General features: G+C 42.5%; 1 protein-coding gene across 9 annotated transcripts in view; it reads left to right on the forward strand.

Moving 5' to 3' along the window:
- The first annotated feature begins 207 nt into the window (after positions 1–207).
- Positions 208–24,278, forward strand: part of ST7 (suppression of tumorigenicity 7) — a 257,458-nt gene continuing 233,387 nt past the window's right edge. For 2 of the 9 annotated variants that reach the window (XM_070264227.1, XM_070264225.1), the window contains exon 1: positions 208–586. Coding sequence is in view for 4 of the 9 variants with exons in the window: in XM_070264207.1 (XP_070120308.1) it covers positions 436–586 (151 nt within the window). In the remaining 5 variants the exon portion in view is untranslated. Of the gene's footprint in view, positions 587–2,649; positions 2,773–24,278 lie in introns of those variants that run through there. The other 7 variants (XM_070264207.1, XM_070264208.1, XM_005609177.4 and 4 more) reach the window with 7 other exon arrangements.

Below are 24,278 nucleotides of genomic sequence, written 5' to 3' on the forward strand. Positions count from 1 at the left end.
ATATATCGGGGATTGCTGAAGGGATTAAAAGAGATTATACAGATTTTGGAACAGCGCCCGGCACACAGGAAACCCTCAAGATACGTGAGTTATCATTAGTATGTCCCGTGTCCCTCAGCGCGCCACTTCGCCTGTCTTTCTAAATATTACCATGATCAATATAAATGGCATCGGAATGCGAGGGGGCAGGGGCCACGTGATCCCTTCACGAAGGCCACTTGGGGGGCCTTCACAGACTCAGCAGGAAGGCTAGGGAAGCGAAGGCGAGCGCGCCCGCGGTCGGCGCGCGATTTCCCGCCGCGCCCGAGAGCCGGGCGGCGGGCGGGCTCCGGGGGCGCCCGTGCAGCGGCGGCGGCGGCGCGAGCGGCGCCTCCGGGCCGGTGAATCATCCCGGCAGACACCGAGAGCCGCGGCAGCAGAGAGCAGCGCCGAAAAATGGCTGAAGCGGGCACGGGCTTTCTGGAGCAGCTCAAGTCCTGCATCGTCTGGTCGTGGACTTATCTCTGGACCGTGTGGTTCTTCATCGTGCTCTTCCTTGTCTACATCCTGCGGGTGCCCTTGAAAATCAACGACAACTTGAGCACAGGTAAGGCCGGCAGCCGGCCCGCGGCGCCCGCCCCTCCCCCGCCCCGGAAAGTTAGTGCAACTCGCGCGGGGCCGCGGCCGGCGGGGGCGGGCGGCCGGGCGCGCGCTCGGGGCCGCGCCAGGGCCCGCGCACCGGCTGCCCGTGGCCGCCCGCCGGGGACGCGGTGCCTCAGGTGGCGGGGCCGGGTGGCGAGGCCGGGCGGCGGGGGCGCCGGGGCGTGCGGAGGCGGCCGGCGGCCTGCCCGGCCCCGCGGCCCCTCGGACGAGGAGCCGCGCCGCGCACACGCCGCGAGGCGGGCCCAGCAGGCGGCGACAGCGTCTCGGCTCGGGCCGGCCGCTCTCCCGGGCTCGGCGGCGGCGACGGGGGCGGACGCATGTCGGCAGGGAGGGAGTCCCCGCGGCCGCCCCTCAGGGTGTGCGCGCGACCGCCGAGGGCTCCCTGGAGGCGGCCCGTGGCCTTCCCCACCGCCCTCGGCTGGCGTGGCCAACGTCCGAAGTGCCGTGGGACCCGGCCGGCCGCGGGCGCCCCGGGGACGCTGCCTGCGGGGAGGCCCCCAAAAGGAGCCGACCCCGGCCGGGCCCCGGGACTGCCTGGAGGCGCCCCCCGGCGGCCCCGGCTTGAGCCCTCGGGTTGGCGGGGAGGGCCGCGTTGCGCTGATTAGACTGGGAGAGGGATTCCCGAAGGTGCCATCAGGGGTGTGGATGACGTGTCAGGTTAGCAAACCGAGTGTCAACGGGACAAAAGGAGAGAGGGGAGTCGGGAATGTATGGGGCTTTTCAGGGCTCTGTCCCCGTTCTCCCCCGGCATGAGGCTCTGCTCGCTCGTCCCGTCCAGAAGCCTAGAGAAAGCTCCACATGCGCGGGAGCCCCCGAGGCTCGGGTCCGCGGTCGGAACTGCAGAGGGTAATTGGAACAGGATGTTAATAAACCTGCGAGCGGCCAACTGAATCCTGGAAAAGCAACCACAGGGAAAACCCACACCACGTGTAACACGCCAGAGACAATTCAGAAACACGAAGTATATTTTGCGGGAAGGGTTGCAGTCCTTGAAGTCTAGAAATAGATGTCGGACTCAAGTTAGATAGGTTTTAAAAAAAAATTTCACAGTGCTTTGGGAAGTCCTTACAGTCCTGAATATACATGTGTATGTATAGGTAATACGTGTGTGTATATATATGTATGTTCTCCCTAGTGTGTGATTTACGTTCTCTGGGAGTCCACGTCTGGAAATGCGTTTTCCTGTGTGTTGTTTAAACTGCACTAAAACAATTTTTAGAACACTTGAGATAATATACTGATTTTATTAGACAATTTTGCTTTTAAACACTATGCCTCAGACATCTTGATTACTTTAACTTAAACTCATGTTCTATTTACATTTATTTCATAGTATCCCTTGGAGGCAGATAGGATTTTGCACCTTAGAGTCATCTTACTACTTTAATAGGTGCTGCTCAGCCCTTGGATTCAGTTATCTCAGAGACCGTGGCTTTCTGGCTGTTCATCTCTTAGAGTGGCTGCTTGTCACAATACTGTCTTCCTTGCGTTAGGCAAATATACCTCCAAGATACCCTCTAATCCCGAAGTCCTCTAACTTTAAGAAGTTGTTTGAATATATGTGGTAAGGTAATCCTATATTTATTGATAAATGAGTTTGATTTTTTCTTCCAAAAAATTCATTGTAGGGTTTTAAAAAATGCATGTCATTTAATACACATTAAAAATTTTTATTTTGGAACACGCATTTTGTTTACCACTTTCTTAAAGTAGGTTGAATAATCCCTGGTGTGTGTATATGTGTGCATGTGCCCTTAAGTGCCACATACCAATGCTTTATGCAGAACTGGCAAGAAGCAAAATACCTACTGGGAAAATGTGTAGTTTTCAAGGAAGAAAATACTTAGATCTCCCAGCAGCTTTAAATCCAGCATGTCTCACAGACACCTTTGTTGATTTGTATAGGGCCGTTTCTCACTGAGCTTATAAAAGATAGAGAAAATATAGAGATGAGCGTGCCATCTGGGCTGAACCTCACCAGACACGTGATAGAGGGAGCCTGAGGCTGTTTTCCCTAGTGACTCTTGGACTTCTGTTTTCAGTGTGGTTTTATGCACATTTTAGTCATAAAGGAAGGTAAAAGGAGAAGCACACCGAGAGCAGCCACCTCTCTGCTATTTCTGTGAGAAGGTAGGAGGAGTGGGGTCACTGGGCCTTCCCATGGTGGAACTTCCCCTTGCAGGGAAATCCAAGTGGGTTCTCATGGGACTCATTTTGCAGTTCCTAAACCTATGGTGCTTGCTCTTCCTGTGACGGTGAAGGTGTCCCTGGAGAGGCAGCCGAGTCTAGAGCTGCTTTTAGGGAGCTGCGGGTGGCGCGGGCCTCCTTCCTCAGGGAAGCTGAGGACGCTATCACAGTGAGGCAGACGGGTGAGACAGCAGGAGGAGTCAGGGCTTCCATGACACAGGCCCAGCTCTGCACTTGTAAGATTGTGGAATTTGGTAAAAAATGTTCCAGAGTTGTTTTGAATATCTACTTGGCGTGTTCTCAATAGCTTGATTACCTGTGACAACTTTGATATATCTAATCTCATGTGATCATATTTTGTGGTAAATGTGCTTAACCCAATTTGTTTTTTAAAATTTCTTGAATGCCTCCTATGCATAGGGCACTGTGACAGGTGCTGTGATGGGAAAGATACACAAGTTTGCAAAACTCAGGCTAAATAAGGGGTTTACAACATGGGTGCAACTTCCTATAATGCGAAGTGGAGCAGGGCGAGGCTTCTCTTCAACTGAGCCTTGAGGATGAGAAGTCCGTGGTTCTGACTTGGGGACACAGAGGGTGGGCCTCCCAAACAAATGCACGAGGATGTGGAAGTGCAGGTCAGATTCAGACAACTGTGAATCATGTGGAATTTAAAACAATATAAGAAAAGGACTTTAATTGAACAACGCTAGTATGTATAATTTACATACATATGTAGTATGTATAATTTTCCAAGTAAAAATACTTCTAAGGTTCTTTTCATGGTGTGCCTTAGTTTCATTGTGCTACTTCCCTACTCTCAGCATCTGGGTTTGCTTGACCTTCAGTGCATTGAGCTTGTGCCATTTAGGGATAAAGTTAAAAGAATTCCACAGTATTCTCTTAGGCCACACAGAGAAAACTTCATGTAGGTAACCAAATCTTACAATGAAAAATGAATTTTAAGAAGGACAAGGGAGAAAACAAACATATTAAGAATAGAACCCACTGGTTAGCTTTGAAAATTGATTTTTGACGTTCTGCCCTTGAGTTGATAAGAGTGTTAAAATAATTCCATGATTTACTGAAAATAGAATGAACTTTAACAAGATTTAAAAAAACCCTGAATTATATTACTACTTGTCAGTTTTCAAGTGAATTAATATCCTAAAACAATGCTTTTCCAGAAGGGCAGAATATTAATTGTAGATAGGAGCAGTCATGCAGGATATTATTCAAGAAAAACAATAGAATAGATTAGTCTTTAAAAAATACACTTACTGGGGCCGGCCCTGTGGCCGAGTGGTTAAGTTCACGCGCTCCGCCTCAGCAGCCCTGGGTTTCGCTGGTTTGGATCCTGGGCGTGGACATGGCACCACTCTCAGGCCATGCTGAGGCGGCATCTCACGTGCCACAACTGAAAAAGAATATACAACTATGTACTGGGGGGATTTGGGGAGAAAAAGCAGAAAAAAAAAGAAGATTGGCAACAGTTGTTAGCTCAGGTGCCAATCTTTAAAAAAAAAAAAAAACACTTTATACTGTGGTGTTGATAGCACTTTCTCATCTACCCTCTGTTCTGAGGTTTTAGATGCTGAATTTAAAACACTGCATGATTGGGGTGGCCCTGTGGCATAGTGGTTGAGGTCACGTGCTCCACTCCGGTGGCCCAGGATTCATGAGTTGGGATCCTGGGTGTGGAACTATGCAACGCTCATTAAGCCACACTGTGGCAGCATCCCATATACAAAATAGAGGAACATTGGCACAGATGTTAGCTCAGGGACCATTTTCCTCAAGCAAAAAGAGGAAGATTGGCAGCAGATGTTAGCTTAGGGCCCATCTTCCTGGCACACACACACAAAAAAACCAAAAAAAACTCACTGCATGATAACACCTTTTCTTAGAATGTGCACCTTTGCCATTTTTGCACCAAGCAACTTAAATGATTTTCCGATTCTTTTTCTGTTTCCTGAAAAGCAAGTTTTCAAAGACCTTTGAAATCATGTTTCATTCCATCTGGAAAGCAAATGCAATAGTCTGACCTAGGCTTAAGGTTGTTTCTATTATAAAACTTATTTTGTGTTAAGATGATAAATACAGATCTTACATCACTGAACTGAAATGATACATAACTTTAGGTCAGCTCAATTTTGAGTATTTTAGTATTGTAAATAGTTGCTCTAAATTTAGTTAATACTCTGGATTTCTCGTCTCAAGTGCCTGGTTCCAGTTTACTTAGGTCTTTTGCCCCTGCTCTGCCTGTTTAAAATGTTCTCCCCATTTGTGAATCCCACCCATCCTTCAGGGATTAACTTGCATGCTGCCTTCTGATGCTTTCAACTGAAGGTGATATTTCCTCCAACTTTCACAGTACATTATCTGAGAAGCATGTAGACAGTTTTTACCTTGCATGAGTTATAGGTGTGTGTGTGTGTCTTGCTGTATACATGTTTTATAGCTTCTCCTAGGCTCTGAGTTCTTCATTTTCCAGTATAATTCCTTGCTCATATTAGTTCCTTACCATTCACTGGATGAATGAATCTCCAAGTTGTAGTGTACTGTCAGTTGGGATTTGGAACAATGGAATTGGTTAAAGACATTACTAGGTATGTGCTTCATTTAACTTTTCAGCTTTAGATCGAGGTCAGAAGCTGTCACAAAAACGTAAATTCTATGATGGGTCGTATGCATCTCATTCATGGTGGTCTAGTTTACGAACACATGAAAAGGACAATTTTCTGATTAACGTCAGCTTTGAGTTTAGGATATATTCCAGACATCTTAGTTGCCCTTACTTATTTTTGGAGACATTTCTCTCAGCCATTAATGAAGCAATCTGAATGATGCTTTTTTCCTCAGGCCCTCAGTTTCCATACATGTACAATGATAGCTTTATATTCCTTAAAATTCTTTCTAGCTCTAGGATTCCGTTTCAGTGCCTTGGGATAAATTTCACTGAATGCAGAGGGTAGAACCAAGCAAATACATGGACTCAATGGATGTATATGTTTTTTCCAGTTTGGACTCTAATTCTTAGTGACTACAACTCCAGATTTTATGTGGCTTCCTTCAGTGGCTTTCCATCTCACTGAAAGTAATATCCAAATATATTACCCTGGGTCACACAGTCTGATGTTCTGACCCCTTCCTACCCCTTGTATCTGAATTTACACCACTCTTTCTCGAGGTCATTACCCTCCAGACATGTGATTCTTTCTCATTCTTAAACATACCTTGTTTGTTCCTGCCCTCATAGCTTTTGCGCTAGCTGTGCCCTCCACTCGGAATGCTTTCCTACTTGATTTTTGCACAATATTCTTCTTACTGTTCACATCTGTGCTTAAATTCACTTCTTCTGAGAGGCTTTGAGTGATGACCCAGTCTAAAATGACCATCTAGTTACTGTAATATCACCAGATTTAAATTATCTGCATAGCACTCAGCACTGTTTGATACAGTTCTTGTTTATTTATTTATTGCATTTTCGTAGTTGTCCCCCATGTGACTGTAAACTCCACGACAGTAGGGACCTTGTTTGTCTTGTTTTGTCTCATTGTGTTTTTCCTTTAAACAAACAGACAGCCAATTATTTCTCTAGCAAAAGTGGATTTATTTGGGATTAGCAAAGAATTGCAGTTTGGGATCTGCAACCATGGCAGGCCATGTACCAGTCCTGAGCAGCAAGGGAAGGAGAAACTCCTTTATGGAGGGGAAGAGGAAGTGGAGAGGGCTATTGTAAACCAAGAGTTCATTGGAGGAGACTGGGAGTTCGAAGTGTAGTGGCTTTTCATTGGTTGAGTTGTGGTAGTCTCTTATAGGCTGAGCTTCTTGCAGGTCAACAAGAGGAAGTCTTTCTTCTTCCTCTTGGCCTCTGCTATGGACATAGGATATGAGAACTCCCCCTTTTGGCCTCCTGACTCCATTCTAATGAAGTTTCCGTTTATCAATTTCCACATTTTTCCTTTTTGATCAAGATATTTCTCTGAAAGAATCACTGATCAAGAGTCAGGTTATTCTGGTTTCAGCAGTCTTTTGTCTCTTGGTGCCAGGAAGGACCTTTCCTGGGTGTCATGTCCCATGTCAGAGGGAAGGTGCACAGATTAGAAACCTCTTGTGGCCACATTTGAGTGACAAGGAGAAGTAAAAAGGACGCTCAGGTACTCTAAAGTCCATGTTATCAAGTCGTGGGCATTGGAAATCATCTGAAGTGTTATGTCATCATCAAAGGTTTGACAGACAAAATTCCAACAGGCCTGGTCCAGACATTCGAGAAAGCTGTCTCACTGGATGGTGTCTGCTTCAATTCTGAGAAATCTTTACTTTTAAGTCACCGGATGATGTGCATGTCTAGTCAGGGTTTGGTGCTTTCTTCAGGTGTGTCATGTGAATCCAAGAGTCTATTCCCTGGAGTTTTGCGGCACAAGAGTTAGATAACAGTACCTGGTAGGGGCCTTTCCAGTGAGGTTGAAGAGAGTCCTTCTGGAGGTGTTTTTTCCAATAGAGAAAATCTCCAGTTTGCAAGGCGTGATGCTTAAGGTCTCTCTCTCCCTGGAGTGCTCTATGAAAAGACAGCTCTACCAGAAAACGGTCATTTTCATTAGAAGCAATTAGGTCTTTGCATTTTGGAGTATATCTCCTTTTATCGGGTATGGGTCAAAAGAGGCAGGAGCCAACTGCATTGGGCGTCCTGTGACTGTCTCCAAGGGTGAGAGTTTATGAGTTCCAGAGGGGGTGGATCTGAGATTGAGAAGCACCAACAGCAGTAATTTTGGCCAAGGTATTTGGAGGTTCTCTACAGATTTTGCCAATTCAGTCTTAGTAACGCTGTAAGGCATTGACTAAACCATAGGATTGAGGGTGGTAAGCGTAGTGAAAGTGTTGTAAAACTGGCCAAACAGCACAGGCTTGTGGAAGTACTTGACCAGTAAAATGGGTTCCTCGGTCCCTATGAAGTTTGAGAGGAGTTCCCCAGGTAGGGATAATCTTTTCCAAAATGACTTTAGCCACAGAAAAGGCAGTAGCCTGTCTGCAATGGAAGGCTTTAGTCCAGTGAGAAAACTTACAAACCATGACTAAAATGTGTTTATATCCATGAGATGGGAGAAGTTGTGTGAAATCCATTTGCCAAACCTCAAATGGTCCATTAGGCAGTTTAAATGTCTGGGAGCAGTACAAACTGGCTTCCCTGGGTTGTATTTTGGACAAATGGGACAAGTAGGATAAGCACTTTTTGCAGCCTTTTTAATATTTCCCCACCAATATTGATTTATGAATGGTGTCATTTTGTCAGTAGACCAATGGTTTGATGCATGTACAGTGGTGAGGAGTGGGAATTTTAGAGTCTCTGATAGGACTGGATTGTAATTTGGTCCAAACCAGAGCTTTATCTTTTTATCAAACCAACAGTTGATGAACCTTCAATCTTGTTTTTCCTTTTCTGAGGCCAGTTGTTGGGCCTCTCTAGTCAGCTTTTCTAAGTTATCATTTGGGGAATATCCCTTTGGACACTGACAGAGGCTTGGCTGCTGTTGGTTCCTTTAAGGGTGGCATTCCTTGTGGAAATATCAGCAAAGTGATTTCCTTTAGCTTCCAGAGAATCAAGTTTAGAATGCCCTGGGATCTTAATAATAGCTCAAGTGGCTGGTAAAACTATAGCATCCAATAATTCCTGAACATAGGGCCCATTTTAAATTTTATTTTTGCTGGCAGTAAGGAAGCCACGTTGCTTCCACAGCATTCTGAAATCATGAGCTACATTGAAAGCATATCTACTGTTAGTATGAACATTGGCAGATTTGCCCTTGGCTAACGTACAAGCCTGTCTAAGTACATATAATTCAGCCTATTGGGCCGAAGTAGCCATAGGTGAAGGTGCTGCCTTAACAATATCAAAAGGAGTTTCAATAGCATATGCAGTACAATATTTGCCATTGTCACCTCTAAATAAGAATCCTCAGTAAACCATGAGAAGTTGGCATTACCCAAAGGAGTTTCCTACAGATCAGCACGAGGAGTCAGGAGGTGATCCGTTAGCATTAAGCAGTCATGAGGGACTTCATCAGTAATGGAGGGGAGAAGAGTAGCATGTTAAAGTTATAATAGTGTAAAAGAGTTATGTGAGGAGCAGTTAACAAAAGGATTTTGTAGGAGGTGAGGTGGCTGACTGAAGTATGTTGAGTGTGATGAGAATTCAGGAGGGCTTCCATAGCATGAGATACAAAAATGGTTAAAGGGGATCCCACATCTTTTTCCTTGGTGGCCTTAACCAAAAGGGCAGTGGCAGTCATGGCTCTAAGGCAAGTGGGGGTATGTCTGCCGCAGGGTCCAGTGGCTGACCCCTGTGGGTTGATGGTGGGCCCGTGTTTTGGAGTGAGTACCTCAAGGGCATTCCCTTCCTTTTCATATACAAAAAGGAAAAAGGGAATCTGATAATTGGAATGTCCAAAGGCAGGTGGGTTCGTCAAACTCTCCTTTAAAAAGGCTTTGAAGGCTGTGTTGTCCTGTTCTTCCCATAAAATTGGGTTGGGGTGGTTGTTAGTAAAACATACAGAGGTTTGACCATAAGAGAAATTTGGAATCCAATTTCAGCAATAACCAGTTAGCCTGAGGAGATCTCACAGTTGATGCTTAGTTTCGGGAAACTTAGGACACCGTGAAGCCTATCTGGATCAGGATGTAGCCCTTGTTCTGATATAAGATGCCCTAAATATTGAACCTAGGTTTGGGCCAACTGCAATGTCTCTTTGGCCACCTTGTGTCCCTTTAAGGCTAAAAGCTTTAGCAAGCGGATGCTGTCTTCCTGTGAGGAAATTTGGGAGGGAGAGCAAAGAAGCAAATTGTCCATATATTGCAACAAAGTAGAACCTAGGGCACTTCCTCTCATCCAGATCAGCCATCAGGATTCATGAGAAATAAAAAGGGCTCTCAGTAAAACCCTGATGCGTTACTGTCTAGGTGAATTGTTTTTCTTCCCAAGTGAAGGCAAAAAGATATTGGCCGGCTTCATCAACTGGAATACTAAAGAATGCACTGCATAAATCAATTGCCGTAAAGAATTTGCTTCCAGTGGAAATGGATGTTAGTGGTGTGTGAGGGTTAGGAACAACAGGGTCTTGAGGGATAACAGTATGGTTTATTGCTTGGAGGTCGTGAACAATCTTCCACCCTTGGCCAGTGGGTTTTCTCACAAATAAAATAGGAGTATTACAGGGACTAGTACAAGGGATAAAGAGGCCTTGAGCCTTGTAATCCTCTGTTATGGGCTTTATACCTTGAAGAGCTTCTTCGTTTATAGGTATTGATTAATTTTAGGGAGAGGTTTTGAGGGATCTCTTTGAATCTTGATGGGAAGTATACTGTGAATTTTACCACTATCAGCTGAAGATTTTGCCCATAAGGAGGGTGGTAGCTGATTTAATAGGGACAAATGATCGGAGTTTCCAGAATCAGCTCTAGTATCATCAGAAATGGAGGAAATAAAAGATGTCAAAAGGGTCCTTTAATTCACCTGGTTGACTGTTTTGATGGCTACTGTCAAATTCTAGAATTATTTCCCCCTTTTGAGAGAAAGAAATCCAGCATGATAGTTTTCCAAGAAGTATCAGCCTAATAAATGAATGGGGTGGAGGAACTACGGAGAAAAGGGTGTGTCTCTCAAAGGGCCTAAACAGAAGGGACTAGCTTCAGAGACAAGAGCGTTTTGATGTTTATTAGGAATCCTGCTCTTTGAACTGCTTTAGTACTCCAAGGCAGGGGCTGCTTTATAGTAGTGGGGTTGAGCGCTGACACTGTGGCTGAGGTGTCAGGACAGAAAGAGACATGTCTCCAATCTAGAGAAATGTTTCTCCAAGCCAGTCAAGAGGGAAGATTGAGAAGAGCCCTCGTAGTTCCTCCGAGCCCTGTCACTGAGAATTTGGAGGATGTTGGAAAGGCTGGTTAGAGGGCTGAAGGCCCTTCTAGAAGCACCAAAATTTGTAACAATCTCTTTTCCGATGTCCTGGCTCTTTGCAATAAGAGCAGAAACTAGGTTTTTGGTTTTGTTTAGGGGCCTTCATTTGCTGGAGTTGAAGATTAAGAATTTTAGCAGTCTTTCTTTTAGGTATGAGAGAGCTGTTTGCCAGATTAACTAAATCTGGAGAGGACATAGTTTCCCTTTCCATCCTGGTCCTCTTTACTAGAAGGGAAGGTCCCCGTTCAGCCCTTTAATAAACATAGAGTTAAAAGCTACCCGGGTGGAATCTACATCTGAAGGAAGACAAGAATTTTCTTTAAAAGCAGTCTGAAAGTTGATTATAATAGTCACAAACAGATTCATCAGGTTTTTGTGCATAAGCCTGAATTTTGTTCCAGTCACTGGGCTTTGGGAAAGCCCTAGGAATTGCCTGATGAAGTCGTTTAGTGATGGACACATCATACAACAGGTCAGCAGCTGGTCTCTTGGTTGTAGTTCTAGAGACCTTTCAGGATTTTCTCAGTTAGTGGTTTACATTCAACCCTGGGCCTGGCCTTTACTGACAAGCATATGAACTAACTGATATGAGTCAGAGAAACCAGGATGATAAGTTCGAATGACTATATCAAATTCCTCAGCAAATCTGTGAGGATCTTCTGTTTCTTTAAGAAAATCTTTCGCTATGGCTCTCACTTTAGCTTTAGTCCAGGGAGTGTAAGAAATTAAGGGTTTAGCATTTGGATCCTCAGAAGGCTTAATTTTAAAAGGACAAGTTCTGATAGGTTAAGAGGAAGAGAGAGTGGGGAGAAGTTCAGGGAAAAGGGGCAGTTTGGCGCGAGAGTTGGTATGGGGGAACTGAGGGTATGGAGGAGGTGTAGACCTGGTACAGACAGGAAGGAGGTGGAGGGTACTGGAAGCGGAGACTGAGACAAAGAAGCCGGGAAGGGGAACGTGAGGCCTCAGGAGCCACTTCATCTTTTTTTAATTGTTTCACTTCAATTAATCTTAACATTTTATTTTGCAGAGAGGCAATTTTAAACTCCTGATAACATTTGTAAGCCTCAAGATAGCAATCAAAATAGATGTTCCAATCAATTGTGGAAATTATAGAGCTATGGTTATCAAATTCAGTTTTAAGAAAAGTAAGTTTGAGGAGTTCAAAAGGTCCCCACAATGGCCATTGGTGTTCTAAATTACTTTTGGTTGGATTGGTCCATTTAGTTAGAAACGCACATGAGGAATGACCAGTTTTTAAACATAAAATTGGCCAGAATCCCTGTAGGGGGGCGTGCCTTCAAAATATTTAGGTAACTGGGATCCCTTCTTAGAGGTTTTTCTCTAGAGCACAGGAATAATTCTCAAACAGCCTAACCAGCTCAAACAGCTTTAACAGCTTGCAATTCAAACAGCTTGAACAGCTCAGACAGCCTGCAGGCTTACTACCAACCAGTTCTAAGGGAACAGTCCTGTTCATTAAGGTGGACTGAAGGTTGATCTACCCCGTTCCAAAAGAACAGTCTGTCCCCAAGAGAGTCAGGCCAAAGGCTGGACCGGCACAGTTCCAGTGAAACAGTCTGAAAGTCAGACTGAAGGCTAGCACAGTTTCAGTAGATACAGTCCATTTTCAAAAGGAATTGGACCAAAGGCCAGCGCGGTTCCAAGGAATAGCCTGGACCAAAGAGTCAGGCCAAAGTGCCACGTGAGTTCTTGCAGACAAACAAGGCTTTAACCAGAAAAGGACGAGGCCTTGAACTAGATCTGGAATAAAGCCTTGGAGAGCCTCAAACACAAAGAAGGCAGAAGTTCGGATCCAGTAAAAAGACTTAGCCCTCGAACTCCAGGGTGGGCAAGAGAAGCAGTGAGCTCAGTGGGCTCAGTTGTCAGTAACTCACTTGTGTGCTCACCAGCCTTGGAATCATCAAGAGTCTTTTCTGGATCTCTGTAAGGACCATCAAAATGTTGACCTTGAACAAATAGACAGCCAGTTATTTCTCCAGCAAAAATGGGTTTATTCGGCATCAGCAAAGAATTACATTTCGGGTCCTGCAACCGTGGCAAGCCATGTACCAGCCCTGGAGCAGCAAGGGGAGGAGAAACTTGTATAGAGGGGAAGAGGAAGTTGGGAGGGCTATTGTAAACCAAGAGTCCCTTGAAGGAGACTGGGATTTCGAGGCGTGGTGGCTTTTCGTTGGGTGAGTTGTGATAGTCTCTCCTTCGCTGAGCTTCTTTGCAGGTCAAAAAGAAAAAGTCTTCTTTCTGTTGGGCTCTGCCATGGACATAGGGCATGAGAATTCCCCCTTTTTGGCCTCCTGACTCCATTTTTTTTTTTTTAAAGATTGTGGGGCTGGCCTGTGGCCAAGTTGTTAAGTTTGTGTGCTCTGCTTCTGCGGCCCAGGTTATTGCTGGTTCGGATCCGGGGCATGGACCTGGCTCCGCACATCAGACCATGCTGAGGTGGCATCCCATATAGCACAACCAGAAGGACCTAGAACTAGAATATACAACTATGTACTGGGGGGCTTTGGGGAGAAGAAGAAGAAAAAGAAATGAAGATTGGCAAGAGATATTAGCTCAGATGCCAATCTTTATTTTTTTCTTCTTTTTCTTCTCCCCAAAGCCCCTCAATACATAGTTATATATTCTGGTTGTAGGCCTTTCCGGTTGTGCTATGTGGGACGCCACCTCAGCTTGACCTGATGCGCAGTGCCAGGTCTGTGCCCAGGATCCAAACCAGGGAAACCCTGGGCCGCTGAAGCAGAGTGTGTGAAATTAACCACTTGACCACAGGGCCAGCCCCCCACTCTATTTTAATGAGGTTTCTGTTTATTGATTTCCACATGTGTATCCCCAGGATCTTGAGCAGTGAGTGTTTGGGCCTAACGTGTGCTCAGTATGTATTTGTTAAATGAATGAGAAACTATGTCAATTGGTTGTGGTGACTCACCAGTAATACTGTCCTTTAGGAAATGATTTTGGAATCTATCACGTAGTTGTTTCTAAGAGATTGAAGAGTTGTGTTTACCGACTGTAATGTATAAAGATTACCCTGAAATGTCTACTGATGTTCCAAAATATTAGTATGCTTTGATCCATTTTTTAGGGGTAGAATTTAAGGAAGGCTATCCTTCTGGTCCATATTGTAAAGTAAATTTATTATAAAGAATGTTAAGAGTCAAAACTTGATAGCATTAGGAGCCAGTTTGTGTAACATAAACTGGAACTTCAAACATAGGGATTTGTGGAGTTTAGGGTCTCATATTACCTGTGAGGATGGGGCTTAGGATTTTACGACATGGAAAAAGTTCTTGTATGTAGGGAAGCATAGGGTAATAGAAGGAAGATTTGGTTGAGAAATTTTTCAGAACAATATTGTCAGGCATTATGAAACCTAACACACAGAAGCATAATTTGAATTGATTAGAAATAATTAAGCACAATTTTAAGTTCGTGTATTTACATATTCCTCCCACTAACTGTAGAAACCATTTCTAAGTTTGTATGAGAAGCCAGGGTGAAAATAGTTTTAGCATTATAGAAATTTGCTTTATCGCCAATTTTTCTGGCATATTTTTTCTCCATAAAGTACTATGTACTACAAAGAAAGTACTTTGTAGACTGTAAACTTTGGGCAAATTACTTTGTAAAAGACTCTTTCCTCATTTATAAGATGAGGACAGTAATCTCTATTTCCTAGTTTTATTTTGAACTCTAAGTGAGGTAGCTTTTAGCATTGAGCCCTGAGCATAGCTAGTAAATACTATTAGCAGCTATATATTGTATACCTGGTTGTTCTAGCCCGTTTCACTGACTCTGAACTGTGTTCAGTCATTAGTTAATTCATTCATCCACTGGTTTGTTTATTCATTCATTTGGAGAGGCAGGTGCCTGTAAAATTGAAGTTGCATTATTCTTATCAATTACTATTTGGACATATAATCTCATGTCAGTTATTTTCCTCCCAGTTTCTGCACTTGTTTTCTGTGCTGAACAATTAACATCCTCTAATATACTGCCTTGTTCACAAATGCTACCAGGTATATTTTGCTCCATATGAGCAAAGGCTGTGCGTGGTAGAAGCCGTATCTTAAAAATAAGATTGAATGTAAACGTGTTGATTAGAACTAGGAAGGGATGAGGAATTAACTTTTATTGAGTTCTTACATGAGCCAGGTTCTGTGCTGCCTACTTTATCATTGGTTGGTATGCTTCCCGGGCTTGTCCACAAAAGTCTGTTTATATCCTGTTTAAATAGTTATATAGCTGATTCTCTCTTTGTACATGTGGAATAAAAACTTTTCAAAGCAAAGTGAGTACTGTTATAATACTGGATGTACTATTCAAAGAAGCAATACAAGTGAACACATTTAAAAATGTATTTTGATGGGAAAGTAGCCAAATTTATTAATTACGACAAGACCTTGGTGGAGACTTTTGGAAGGGGTTATTTCTATAGTATACTTAGAAGAGCTTGACAGCAGGGACTGTGATGTTTTCATCTTTGTATTTCCATCATCTGGTCATTGCTCAGTGATGATGCTTGAAAAGATGAATGCATGGATTATGGATTACTTTGAGTGTTTTTAAGGCTTTCCAAGATTGATGGCACTGGTGGTCCTTTTCTTATTTCACTTCACCACCTAAGGTTTTTTTTTCTCTTGGTTCAGAGGGAGTATTGCTAACACTCAGCACTCAAGGCTGAGCTTATTATTTGCCTTGCAACTGAAACTCAGAGAGAGAGAAGGATTCTTCTGAGGCAGTTGGGGCAAGAGTTCAAAGACAAGGGAGGAAAAAGAGCATTCCTGTGTATTCAGAGGTGATTGCCTGAGGTAGAGCTAATGGAGGAATTCAGAGCAGGAGAACACAGAGGGGAAGAAGGGATAGTGTGGTATATACGTGACCGGTCAGATGGTTCCGGACAGCTCAGTGATTGTCCAGATGTGGGGCTGGAATGGGATTGGCATAAAGTGTGCAACTGGACGAATACCACAACTTAAGGAGTGTTTATACTTCTAAAATAGACTGTAATAGGTACAATGAATATTTGTATGGTTGAGATAGTTGCCTTTGGCTTTCCAGCCTGGTGATAGAATTGGTCCCTTGACTGGAATGCAACTTCATATGAGATGGTAAAATGAGAAAGTGCTTTGTGGACTGTAAACTGCTATTTCAATCTAAGGCATTATAGTAGGTTGTTTCTCTAGAAGCTTGTATTCTATAGGCTTTGTCTGTCCCGGTGAAATGACAGATTGGAATATATAACAAGATCTCATTTATCCCGGATATTCTTTCTAAAGAATACCCAAGAATTGCTCTAAACAGGATGATGAGTTATTGGATTCTTTGTAACCACAGTACTGGACGTCTGTTTGTTGTAAATATGAAACGCGCTCTCCCAATATCCTTATTACATTTGAGATGTTGTAAAGATATCTATAAAGAGTTTTTAAAAGAGAGAGAATAAGCATTGAAATTCATTTTTAATGCTACCGTGGAGCAGGACAGTTGCTCATGTGTTACTGTTACCAGTCGTTCAAATATAGCAGGCATTCCTGCACTACCTACTGAGCTAAAATAAGAAACTGACAGGCCCGGTTAGCTCGAGCGCTACTTCATGTTAACTGTGGCTGTGGCCAGAGGAGTCACTGTTTAATTGCAGTTACTTAATCTCTCAGCAAAATCAGGCAACATTTATCTGAGAAAGCATTTTTTCCTCTCTAAATTTTAGGAAACTTAAAGTGTACTGGTTACAAGGATACTCTGTGGAGAACCCTGATTTTATTTCGAAGGTGACTTTAAAACCTTAGGGCCAGCCCTGTGGCGGAGTGGTTAAGTTCGTGTGCTCTGCTTCGGCGGCCCAGGGTTTCGCCGGTTCGAATCTTGGGTGTGGACATGACACTGCTTGTCAGGCCACGCTGAGGCGGCATCCCACATGCCACAACTAGAAGGACCCACAACTAAAGATATACAGCTATGTACGGGGGGGCTTTGGGGAGAAAAAGGAAAAAATAAAATCTTTAAAATCTAATAGTGGATCTTGGTTGAGTGTTAGTCTTTCGGAAATTTTGAGCAAGCCTATTGAGGACTTTAAAGGAATCTCTTAGCTCAATGAACAAGGACTATTTGTTTTTTATAAACAAGTTTAACAATTTAAAATAGCACAAACAGTTGAAACACTCTGAGGCATAAAAGCCTTAAAAAAAAAAGTGGTTTTTGAAAATAAGCACTTTGGGTCTGGATTTATGTGTGATCTAGAGTCAGGGTTTTTTGTTTTGTTTTGTTTTGGAGTCAGTTGTAATTCCATTCTAAAATGTTACTTGATTAGCAATAGCTAGTAGCAGAATGCTTACAGTTCTTCCCTCTGTTAAGCTTTTCCAGTTTCTAATCTCTTGGGAATTAGAGAATGAAATTTACTTCCCTACCAAATTGATCTTTTTCATATAGTTGATATATGCTGTTTATGGAGCATTACTAATAGAAGTAAAAAATGATGCTCTTGGGGTGTTTTGCAATTTATTAGACCCACTTACTCATTTGGTGCCCCTTCTGTGACATACATTTAGATTCCTATAGTGTCATATAGTAAGAATGCTGTGATCTGCTTTGTACTTTTCCCTCCGGCTTTGCCTGAGGAAGAGGGGAATTCCTATCCTTTATCATTGATATCTTTTATTTAAAATAAGACAAAATAAATTATACTTTTCTCAGTTCAGGCTCAGAGTACCTGACATTATGGTTTAGAGAGAAAATTTTTTCTTAGCTTATTCGGCTCTTTTAGCAAAGAGAATCTTTTAAATGGCACCCTTATATTTGAGAGATGATGTGTGAATGATAAAACTACAATTTTTAAATATTAGAAACTTGCTTCTCAGTTTTTTTTCTAAACTTGGAGTTGTATGTTCATTATCGTTCAGTAAAAGTCTGAAAATGCAATATAAAAAGATCTTATAGCAAATGTAATCAGTTGGAGAAAGTCATTATCTTAAGAATAAACCTTTTCTTTCTTTTACACTATTTGAACAGTCAGATTCTTGGAGGGAAAGTACAGAAGCGATGACAACATAACATTAGTTAAGCTTGAGCAAAGATATACAGACATTAATTGCTTTTGGCTATAAAAGAATTCCTAAAAATGTTTGGGTTTTACACAACCTTTTTTTTTTTTTGCTTGCCTGCAGAAAATAATGTACAATTTCCGGTAAATTTTAAAGGACAGTTAAAGGAACTTTAATTCTTAAAAATGAGCATTTTTAGTTTTTACCATGAGAATATATGTGATGGAGAGGAGTAATAAGATACTTAAAAAAGATAAGACAGACAACCTGTTACTGTTCAAGCTGGAGGAGATCTAAATTCAAGGCTTGCTTGAAAATGGTCCAGCTACCATGAGAAAACAAAGATTTACTATTGTCAGTCCAAAGGGAGAACTTAAATGATATTAGTAAGTGTCGTGCTGCAGGCTGGGACTAGCCAGGGAAATGGAGTTGTGTAGCAGTGGTCAGAGGCGGAGTTGTGTAGCAGTGGTCAGAGGAGTTGTGTAGCAGTGGTCACAGACGAGGGCTTTTTCCCTGTTGTGTCTTTAACATTATGGCCATCCACTGTTTCACGTCTAGCTCACTTTCTAGGAATAAACATGACTTACAAGTAAAATAAAGTCCTTTTTAATGTATATTCTTCTGTTTGTAACACTTGCAAAGACAAAAGAAGATATAAAAATATTTAGACATTGACAGTATCTTATTAATGAATTTACATTCCTTTGTTGCAATCACTTATTATCTCTATAAAATGTTATATTTCATTAAAAATATGCTATTGATATGTGAATGCTATTGATAGTTAGCTTTATAGAAATCTCTTTTTAGCATCAACTAGCCAATCAGATGACTGAAAAGTGGCAGTTAGACAATGTCAGTCTTTTCAAGTCGATTTATTTACTGAAGATTTTAAATAGTTTAGACAAAGTTCACGTACTTCTCCTAGGCGGGAAGCCCAAGTATATTTGTGAAATGACTTTATTTTCACCTTGCGTTTAAATAAAACTGCTCTTTCCCAGTCTCGGCACATCGCTTTCACTCCTCTTTTCTTAGAGACCCTGGAGAACAAGTAACTGTTGCTTCTTGCAACAGTGTTATATGCACACGATTCCGTGTCCTAGTTTTCTTGCCACATGATGTAGCAAATTATCCAAAATGGGGTGGTAAAAATTCTGAAATCAGTAACAAATTAATGTATCATATGTTACTTTTTCTTAGAAATAAGATGGGTGTAGTAAATCAAAGCACTCATGATGTGATAAAGTGTTGCAAAATATCGAGGGATTCACTTTCCTATTTATGAGTTTCTATCATTCCTACTTCCTTTTTTTGCCAGTGATCACAAAGTAACTCAAATAAACCTAGATTTCTCGGGCTATGCTGCTCTGGAGGAGCAGGACTAAAGATATGTTGGTATGAATAAGTAGTAACAACTCTGAGCTGGCAGGGTCCAGCAGGGCTCCTATGCCCCTAAGTGACAGCGTTAATTCCCACTCCTGCCTGTGAGTGCTCCAGTTACACGGTTGTTACTTCTGGCTTCTGGTGTGTAGGACCGCTGTCTCATCTTCCTTTCTCACTGGTTCCCGTTTTCAGGGATGTTGAAGAGTAGCTTTGGTCAGGCAGCCTGTGCAAGTCATTGTCCTTGGGGGCAAGTCTGCAGGTCTGGCTGGCCCAGTCAGTTTTATAGGAGGCCTATGGGGCCTTTCTGCTGCATCCAGCTTTGCACTCCTGCATTACTGACTGTGATAAAATGTGGTGGTGCCCTTACCACAATTTAGCACAAGGTCAGTGTGGGTTCAAGTCTTACCAGTTTTGTGATCTTGACACTAGTTACTTTATATATAATTGAGGATAATAGGATTATTATGAGGATTAAATGAGATAATATGAGGAAAGCTTTAGCACAGTGCCTGGTACAATGTAAGTGCTAAATACATTTTAGATGTTCAGTTGTAGCTACTGTTGCTGCTACTACAATATTGATCTTGTTCTATAATTCTCAGTGCCTGAATCAGTCAGCTTGTTCTCTTGAGTCACTTTCTAGACTAGCAGACTTTTTTTAAATGCATCTGTTCTCCTTCTTCGTAGTTACTTACATATTTGTCCTCTGTATGTTTTCTGTTCTCCTTCAAATTTTGAGGAGAAATTTATGACGGTAGCACTAGGAACTCCATTCTTGGTCAGAATGAATAAGCTTTTTATATTCCATTTCTTACCTTAACTCCTTTTCATAGTTTTCCTGGAACTGCTTAAACCTCATGAATAACACAAAGGCAAATCCACTAATCTGTACCCAGATCTCGTTCTTGTTGATTTGTTGTACTGTAGAAAAGGACTCTTTATGTTCAACCTCTAGTCTCTTACTATCAAATAGTAAATTCATTGAGTCATACTATTGACGACTCGCAGTATATGGTGTGGGTGTGGAGGAAGAGAAGGATGACCAAGATGTGGTCTCTGTCCTCAAGGTACTAGTGCAGAGAGGGAAAGAGAAACAGGTACACAACTGATGCTAATCCAAAGTAAGATGTGTAGAGCTTGAAGAAGCAGACAAATACCAAACAAGGAGATGAGAGAAAGCTTTAAATTCCTGGGGTAGTTGTTGAGTTGGACCTCGCTCTAGGAACCCCCTGGCTAATGGAACTGTATTAACTCAGGAATGTTGTGCTGTTTGGTGCCTTCAGAACACTGCAGTGTGGCCAAAGGGAGAGAGAATAAGGGAGAAAAGTGAGAATTTCTTGGGGTTAAATTGGAGTTCGTTGTGAAGGATTGAAAAAACTTACAAAAATTCAAATTATGATATATTTTACTCATGGAGAAGAGGACGGGAAATAATATGGGGTGACCACTATGTGCATTTTTAAACATTATTTAACATTTTGCCATAAGCCTTCATATTCTTTTTCCTTTCTCTTTTTACTATAAACTATATAACTATATTTCTAGAACACTTTTAGATTTACAGAAATATTATGTACTAAGTATAGAGAGTTCTTATGTACCTCACACCCAGTTTCCCCTATTATTAATATTTTACAGTAGTATGGTACATTTGTTGCTACAGTAGTATGGTACATTTGTTACAATTGATGAACCATATTGATACATTATTATTAACTGAAGTCTATACTTTATTCAGATTTCCTGTTTTTACCAAATGTCCTTTTACCATCCAGGATTCCATTTTAGGATACCATATTATATTTAGTAGTCCTGTCTCCTTAGACACCTCTTGGCTTAATGGTTTTCCATGGTTTTCTTGTTTTTGATGACCTTGATAGTTTTGAGGAGTACTGGTTAGGTATTTTGTAGACTGACCCTCAGTTGGAATTTATCTGGTGTTTTTCTCATGATTTTTCTGGGATAGGTTTTGGGGAGGAAGACCACAGAGGTAAAGTGCTATTTTCATCACATATGAAGGGTACATACTATCAATGGACTTATCACTGTTGACGTTGGCCTTGATCACCTGGCTGAGGTAGTGTTTGTCAAGCTTTACACTGTAAAGTGACTCCCCAGCCCCCCTTCAAATACTGTACTCTTAGAATAGAAGTCACTTTGCACAGCCCACACATAAGGATTTAAGAGTTTTGCTTCCCTTGGAGGAAATAAATGATGACCATCCAAATGAGAACATGTAAAGGCTATTTATCCAGAACTTGCTACAGCAAAGCAGTCAGCCACCATCACTTGCTTCTGGGAGAGACTCAAAGGCAAGCAGAGAAGTAGGCAAGCTTTACAGTAGCAGAAAGGGAAGGCATCAGGTATGCCCTGCCTGGAGGCTCTTGGCAAGGGGAAGCTGGAGTTGGGCTAACCAGAAGCAGAGCATCCTATGTCATTGGTTAGGGGAGACTACTTGGCTTTCTCAGATTGATTCCAGATTAGAAATGGGGACAAAAATTAGGGAAACTGTCAGGTATTGATCAGGTCCTGACTGTGTTGATTACTGTGAAAGTTGTGGTTTGGCTTTCAGCACTGGTGTTGCAGGAAGTGGGTCAGAGTTCTGTTTTTATATATGGTCTGGTCATTGCCTGTTTTTGTATTCAATCTCTCACCCACCTTGAGGGTAGAGTCTCTACATCAGTATTTGGAATTGTTCTGCATAGGAGGTTTGTTCTTATTTATTTATATTGGTATAGACTCATGGATATTTATAGTTTTTCTTCCACTATAAAGTCAGCTAGTGAGAATAAGACTTTTTGTGATGAAAACAAAAATTTGGAATCCGAGATTATGATGGTTATCATTAGTTATAAGCTTTAGCTGCCGACTAATTTCTTTTTTTCTTTTGCTTACATGATGTCAAATAGTCTGAGGAACATTAAAAATGTCTAGACTCTGTTCTTGAGAGGCCCTTTTAGTTCTAGCATTCTGATTCTGTGGACATGATGCATTCACAGTTTTCTTTCCACTTAGTAATCTAATTCTATGGAACCCATTTAGTGATAGTAGGGTATAGACTCCGAATTCCAAACTACTTAGAAAATGTGACTGTATTCCAAAATATGCAGATGTTGTGAGTTTCAATAAATGGATTTCTGGTGTGTTTCTCTTGGTGGGGTGCTTCCTGGCTATTGGCATGCCTCTGATTTGGAGGCAATTCTTGCTAGAGAACTCCATCCAGGTGAGAGAGGGGTGGAGAGGAAGAAAGGCACCCAAAGAGCTTCTGCCTTGTAAATCTCATTTATGCCAGATCAGACAGGTTAGTCCCAGAATGGTGGTGTTTTTGAAGCAGCACAGGCCATACCAACAACAATAACAAAAATGATTGAAAAGGGATTTCATTCTATACTGTTATATCTTAATGGAGATATGGTTCCTAACCCCGGCAGCATTTCTAGAGTCCCCTTTGTCTGCTGTTCCTCATATTTCACCACCCTCCTTAGTGCCCTCTCCTGTTCCCACTCAGCTGGGTTTCTAGCCTCCTTACTCTCTTCTGCCTCAATGCTTTATTGCAGAGATTGACACAACCTATTTCCAATAAGCCTTTTTCTTCCTCCTACTCTCTCAGATCTTCTCTTGCCTCTCAGCCCGAGTCCTTCTCTGCCCATTTTTTATTCTGCATCACAAAAAAAACGAGGAACTGTGGACTAGGAGAGTCTCTTGGATTGCTGGGGGTGGTGGAGTGACGATCTGGGTAGAGTATCAGTTTAAATTCTCTTTCACAGGCTGTGGACAGGTGATGACATCTATGCACATGTGAACATTAACACCTTTGTGCTGTCAAACAAGGAAGGAATGGCTGGTTTTGGAATCCAGGAGTGTGCCCAGTTCTTCCTGATGCTCAGCAGCCCCTGGCCAAGAGCTATCCTTCAGAAAGAAGAATATGGATAGGAGGCAGGGCCTTCAAAGAGACAGCCATCGAGGCGCTGGTGGTTTCTGTGGGACTGATTCTTGCCAGGGCAGGTCTGTTCTACAACGGTATGTGGAATATGTTTCTTTTACAGGTGGGAGAAAGGCCACCTCCTTATCAGGGATTGGTACATCCCTTCCTGCTGGAATAGCACCTTCTCATATGACTTGATACTCAGATATCCAGGTCTTTTCTTTGTGATTCTTTGACTTTTTGGAGTGATTTCTAGAACTTACATGGCTTGGTTTGGTGAATCCTCCCAGCCCCAACTCCTTTGCACCATTGTCTTCACCTGGCTGCTAAGTCAGGGCCAACATGCCTCTTTCACTTGGTCCTAGAGATTTTAATCTGGGGTGCAGCTGACGAGGGCACCAAATCCTGAATGGTAATGGGGCTTTAATCTTGAGGCCACAGCTTTGGTAGATGGGCTGGCAATTCCAGGATTCCCTTTGACAGGCTAATGGTTGTTGATTTGGTACATTCTTCAGCATCGATAAGTTTTATCCTGTCAGGTAAGCAGGGCAAAATCAGTTTTTGGTGCCAAAAGCTTAGCTGAGTCATTCAGCTAATTCAGTTGGGCCCTCCTTGCCAGCCTTACATCCTTTGGTAAGACAAGTAGGCTTACTGGCTATTGGCAGACATCTTCAAAGAGAGAAATAGGGGCCAGCCCAGTGGCGCAGCGGTTAAGTGTGCATGTTCTGCTTCGGCGGCCCGGGGTCCGCCGGTTTGGATGCTGGGTGCAGACATGGCACAGCTTGACAAGCCATGCTGTGGCAGGCATCCCACATATAAAGTAGAGGAAGATGGGCATGGATGTTAGCTCAGGGCCAGTCTTCCTTAGCAAGAAGAGGAGGATTGGTGGCAGATGTTAGCTCAGGGCTAATCTTCCTCAAAAAAAAAAAAAAAAGAAAGAAAGAAATAATAAGTCAGGAAGGCTGGGTCAGTATATGTGCAACAGTGTGTCTCTTGGCAGGAAAGGGAGAGACTGCTTCCTGATAGCAGTTGTGAACTTCTCTGATGTCTCCAGGTCTCCTTTTCCCTGGAGGCACCAGGTTCCACAGGGGTTAGTGAGGATGAATCTTTCTTCTGATACCTGAGAATCTTACAT

Source organism: Equus caballus, chromosome 4 (assembly GCF_041296265.1).
Source record: "Equus caballus isolate H_3958 breed thoroughbred chromosome 4, TB-T2T, whole genome shotgun sequence".
NCBI lineage: Eukaryota > Metazoa > Chordata > Mammalia > Perissodactyla > Equidae > Equus > Equus caballus.